Below are 6220 nucleotides of genomic sequence, written 5' to 3' on the forward strand. Positions count from 1 at the left end.
TCATTGGTCAAGCGATGGAAAGAGAAAGTATAAAAATTCTCACTTTCGTAAAACTTTAAATTGCATCTAAAACTTTCGGGAAAATAATACTGAAGCCCTGGTAATTACGAAAAAACTCAAGTTGCCCTAGGATGACGAAACAGATATAGACTTTATAGCGCCGATTAGAATGTATTTCTTAAGATCTAAAAGTACTCTGGGTAGCCTAAAAAGTGTTTTCAATGCATTTTGGTGAAAACCGTCGTTGGGTGCCCCTGAAAGCCTGTCAAGTGGCGATTCTGACGACTTAGAGTGGAATTTTATTCCTGGGGCTGCACCGAATACTCAGCAAAACGTCCAAGAAGAAGATGAAAATTATGACAGAAGCTACAACAAAGCGTGGCGAAGCTAAGAACAATGCTTCAAAATACGTCATTGTTTCACTTGACCCAGGGAACCATCTACACTATAGGGCGCCATTTGTGGCAAATCCGTTTTCGACTATCCCATAATACTCTTTAAATCTAATAATTTCAATATGGCCGCCGTATCGGTAAAAAGGTCTATTCTTACTACCGAAACAGGTAGACTGCGAATTCAAAGACACGCGACTATGGTCACGTGGCTGTCACGTGGCTTTGTCTGTCAAACCAAAAAGGTGAACTCACGTGGTCACATCCTTTTCTCACTTCTGGGTTCGTTGTTCGTGCATCAGAGTGGTCAGAGTTTTCATATAGCGCTTGAACGCTGAAATCGAAAGAGCTTTCATCGATTGACTTTCCACAAACGAAAATTTCTCCTTTTTGGCTGACAGAGAACACTATTATGCATTTAACTTGATTTGGCCTATCTTTGGCCTACCAAACGCTCAGGAATGTGGCCGCGTGAGTTCACCTTTTTGGTTTGACAAACAAAGCCACGTGACTCGAATCGTTAACGTCTGACGCCCGAAAAATCACTGTCACGCGTATCTCTGAATTCGCGGTCTCCCTGTATCGGTAGTATTATTCACGCTCAAGTTTAAGGCCATTATTTGTATGCCATAAATTTTATAAAAAATATATCAAATGCAAGCTTAAATGTTTTATTAGAAGTGAATTTCAGTTGTGGCATACAATAATTAAGCACAACAAACTGCGACTAGTGGTTTCTCCAGGAGCGTCCGACCTGGAATGACCACTTCCCGTAACTGCTCGTAACTGCAGTTTTCTTGAATTATACAAGATTTCCAAAAGAAGCGAGTAAACATTACTTAGAAGCCCGACTTACATTGACTAACCATTCAATCTACTCTTTTTTAAAATTCAATCAAAATATAGATAGATAGATAGATAGATAGATAGATAGATAGATAGATAGATAGATAGATAGAGAGATAGTTATACAATGATGTGAATGCTACGCGCGCTGTGATTGGTCGTTGCCCATGATCTATTAGAGTACAGATACATGGATGACGTCACGGGAAACTTGTTTTCTTTGTTTTGTTCAACATGGCACGCGGTTTTGAAAATGTTTGTGAGATTATTTCGGATTGAGGCAAGTGAAAACTTCGGAAAAAGTTTAGCAGGAGCTATTTACAAAGAAGAAAAATAGAGAAACGGAAACCAAAAAAGCTATTGACTACTTGACAATGCCTAAGCTACAAGAAATCTTCACAACAGTTGCCATCGTGTGTCTCCGCTACGAGAGCCTCGCTGTTTTGCAAAATGTTTTCGCTATTATTCTTCTTTGAGCAAGAAAAGACGGTGAAATACTTTTCGAAGAAACTGTACACAAGTAAGATAAAGAAGAAGCTAAGATGAAAAGTTGGGTTTGGGACTTAAAAAATGCCTAAACTAGCACAAATCCTCAAAAGGTCAAGCGGTTCGAAGCAGGTATGTGTATCGGTCTTTTTCTTTTCTGATCATTGTATAAAACAAATAGATTCCATGTTGCCGTGGGTCTGTTCAGTAATAGATCACAGAGGACATCAAAATGTGGTAAAAACAACAGTGACACACTCGCCTGCGGCTCGTGTGCCACTTCTTTGTTTTTACGACATTTTGACGTCATCTGTGATCTATTACTGAACAGACGCACGGCAACATGGAATCTATTTGTTAAATAGATATATAGATAGATAGATAGATAGATAGATAGATAGATAGATAGATAGATAGATAGATAGATAGATAGATAGATAGATACATACATACATACATACATACATACATACATACATACATACATACATACATAGATACATAGATAGATAGATAGATAGATAGATAGATAGATAGATAGATAGATAGATAGATAGATAGATAGATAGATAGACGAGTTTTATTTAGTCACAGTAGTTTTATCAGCTGAAGCTGGTTTATATAAAAGTCGGGTTAAAATTATATATCTATCAGAGTTTCGAGTTAATTCTAGTTGTGAAAAAGATATGTAAAGCTAGGTATTAACCGTTGATAAAATATTCTAAACTAGGATTATAGTATGGAAGGAATCAAAGGACCTGGGAACCAAGCGGTCCAGTTTAGTTTTATATAAGTTCATTGAGGCTTGCATCCACGCAAATCCTCTGGTAATTTATTTCAAATAAATGGGCCCCTATAGCCAAAACGTTTTTTGCTCTAATTGGTTTTGGGAAGAGGCAACTGGAATCTAGAAGAGGGGCCTCTAGTATCATAGGTAGACCTCATTATCAAAACTTTTTGGCATAAGTATTCAGGTGCCATATTGTTGTGCACCTTTAACATTTGTATAGCGAGGGGCTTAATGCCTGTCCCATTCTAGCTCTTGCAACAGGCGCTGGAGCAAGAATAATAATTGGAAAAGGTTATGATCCTAGTAGCTGCGCTATTTTGCAGTTTTTGAAGCTTAAGAGTTAGATTTGAACCCAGAAACTCCCGAACAGCGCTGCAATAGTAAACGTACGGTTGGCTCCGATTGCGCTGGTTAATTTCTTTGAGATCTCCTCTGTGTGTGCGGCCCATGTAAGCGCCTCGTCAACATGTACAACCAGGGATTTGGCAGATGTTACTTTAGGTACATTGGTGTCTTCATTAAGGTGTGATGGGCAAGACATGCGAGACGACCTCTGTCGAAATCCTACAAACAATATATCTGATTTTGTTGTGTTCAGATTCAATCGGTTTGCATAGAGCAGTGAGAGAAAAACAAACGAAAAAATTTCCCACACAAAAAAAAATCTGTTTGTCACTCTAAAAGGAGACTTTGTGCAAGGAATCAAAACATTTTTATTTTTAACTATAAAACCTATAAACTCGTGGGCACGATCAGTCAACGAAAAATCTCACCTTCTTCGACCTCAACAACTGTTATTTAAAGAAATTAAAAAAAGAAAACCTTTCAATTTGACCATTCGGCGAAAAAACTGTAATTAAAAGGTCATAATAATATGCTTAACTTTCGTAGACAGTGCCTCAGCAAACAGCATGAGAACTAAGGTTATCAGCAGTCTTCCTGGTCGAAACATACTAGCACTATAGACAAGACTTTTCTCTCTACATAATCCTGTTCATAAAGATACCTTTCCGAGAATGGTGGTGACAGAATGGTGCTCCTTGACGTTATAAGCAATACCGTTCGTGGCACAAAAAATATCCCTCGCGGCCGATAGTCCAAAAACGCGCGAAATACGAAAGCCCTGAGTGAATTTCTACTTGCATAGTAACCGGGTTACCTAGCAACAAGATACGTTAATAAGCCCTTAAGAGTAACACGTCCGCAGAAACGTACTGCTGAGATGGTGTTAAAGATAATGCATTTGTCCACTGATCAACATATGGCTTCCGGTCTTCATTGAAACCTTCTTAAGACGCGAGAATAGAAAAACATAATCATTGTCACTTTTGTCAAGAATTGTCTTGATAGACAAGCCCCAAATTATTTGTCAGATTATTTTCAACAGCAGACTTATGATGTTCATGCCTATTACACTATGTAAGAGAGCCTTCTTTTATAAGGAGCTACCCGTTTAAATGATTTTATATAATTTTATCCCAGTTTCGACTATAGTTTTTCTTATACAGAACCAATGTTGATAGCAGTTTTTATAACTGAAATGGTCATCCTGTTAAGATATGTTATGATTATTATTTTACAACAGATCCGAGGTTAGCAACCGAGGTTTGGACATATAAAAAAAGCTAGTATGCTCCTGGAACATCATTCAGTCCAGAGTAAACACAAATTTAGGAAATTGTCCCTTTTCTTTACTGGTGGGAGTTGAAACCGAGAAAAAGTGAAATGTCACTCCAGACTTTTCTACAGTAGAGCAGCCATTTGTTCCATACCAAGATGGGGGACCAGTAATGGACGTCGAAATTCGGTATCGTTTGTTTGCTTTTATAGCAATCGGCGGTTCAAGTACAATATCAAAGCCTTGGTAATCTCCAATTTCACACTGTATCTGCTTGGATAAAAAATCCCCTTCTTGTCTGCTAACAGAAATGCCACTGCTATGCTCGAACACCTCTAGTGTCACTGAATATTGACTGTTATCGCTTCCAAAAAAGTGGATTGCGTGTAGATGTATGTTTTTGTCAACATCAAAACATATACAGTTTGAGTTAAAAGAATAATACCACCCTCTCGCTAGTGATCGAAACCTAGAAATAACTTGCTTTCCCTCAGTTCTCTGTCTTCTCTCGGTTTCGAGAAATCCTACTGAATCATGTAGCACAGAGTTAAAATACTTTACCAGACGGTTCGTCTCTTTGAGTGTAAGTATTTCAGAATCGAGGACGATATCAGCAAATTCTGTTTGCTCCATCAAAGGAAAACGAATTCCTTGAACAATGCGTTCCCCGAGAACTCTTCTTTTCGCGGAGCCTTCAGCTAAGAGACCTTGCTTTTTACATTCTTTTTCAGCCCAGCAATCAACAGCTTTGAATAATTCCACCTCTTTAATATTCAAAGAATTTTTCTCCACTAATTCCTCCAGTACTGACCTTTCGACTGTGACGAAACCCTCTGATTTTACAGCTTCTTCTGTCTCTGTCTCAATCAATTTCCAGCAGTGATTCATCAAATCTTTCTCTTCGTATTTCTGCGCATCCGGCAAAATGTGAAACACGTTTAACGCGTTCAAGTTCTCTTTAAGGAAAGCGGAACACTTCTCAGCCAAAGTAGGCAGCATGTATTTCTTTGATAAATAAAGCAACTGCATGACATTATCAGCCTTCAGGTTTGCCATGTCGCTGTACATAAAGCGAAACAACTCCAACAAACTTTCATACTCACAATCAGAAATCTCCACCGAATCTTTCATCTCTGCTGCTTTACCATAAAACAAAGCAAAAAATACTGGACTACTAATCGCTAACATGAACTTGTGAGCGGGAATCGTCTTACTTCCGCCACTGGAGTCACGGACCACGAAATTCACATCGCTAAGGAGTTCTTGATTGAAAACGGCCTCACATCTTTCTCTGATAGTACCTCTGGCTGTTTGCCAGTAAGTGTCCGACACTACATCTACAGACATGGCTAATTCAGCTTTGCAGAGTTCGTTCATTTCTTCTACCTATTGCTGCAATGATATCGAACTATTCGATTTCCTTGCATTAGAGTCATGAGATCGTTTTAGTTCCCAGTGCTCTCGCTCTTAACGCTCCCAGCCTCGGTTTGGCGCTCATGTAAGCCTGATGCCCGTCTCTCGAAATTTCCGATAATTGACGGCCTCGGAAAGCCTTTGTAGTTTACATTCAAAAATTTGGAGATGGCATGATAAAACTATCAGTTAACAAAACAAACTGTACTGGATTGGATTTGGATTCTTTAGATTTTGATTTGAATATTTGATTTCGGGCGAGACAAGTTACCGGTGTTACAGTGATATAGGCATCCCGGCATTTTGGGCATCCCCAAAACCAATACCCTAGGGATATGGGTATTGCCTTCTCATACTACCTTTACGATTTGGGTTAGACTTTGGGTTAGGGTTACAGGGGATGTCTATATCACCAGGGTTTCGGGAATGGGAATGCCCAAAAAGTGGGGATGCCCATATCACTGTGACACCGGGACTTTCGAGACATAGGGGCCCCCTAGACAATGAGCCTGAAGACAACATACAAGGCTTTCGTCTTTTCTCACTGTGCATATATTCTTTGCTTCTTGTAAGCCATTGAGCTGGATCGTGGGCACGGCTGCTTGATATTTTATCGTCTTTTTGTAAAATGTAAAGCTCTCCCTTGTTTCTGTTTGATGCAACGTACGTCTCCTC

General features: G+C 39.1%; 1 protein-coding gene across 1 annotated transcript; it reads right to left on the reverse strand.

Moving 5' to 3' along the window:
• Positions 1-3996: 3996 nt before the first annotated feature.
• Positions 3997-5548, reverse strand: LOC140935667 (BTB/POZ domain-containing protein 6-like). The gene has a single exon (XM_073385236.1). The coding sequence runs from the start codon at positions 5507-5509 to the stop codon at positions 4163-4165; it is 1347 nt and encodes a 448-aa protein (XP_073241337.1). The 5' UTR covers positions 5510-5548; the 3' UTR covers positions 3997-4162.
• Positions 5549-6220: the final 672 nt, after the last annotated feature.

Source organism: Porites lutea, chromosome 4 (assembly GCF_958299795.1).
Source record: "Porites lutea chromosome 4, jaPorLute2.1, whole genome shotgun sequence".
In the NCBI taxonomy this organism is placed as follows: domain Eukaryota; kingdom Metazoa; phylum Cnidaria; class Anthozoa; order Scleractinia; family Poritidae; genus Porites; species Porites lutea.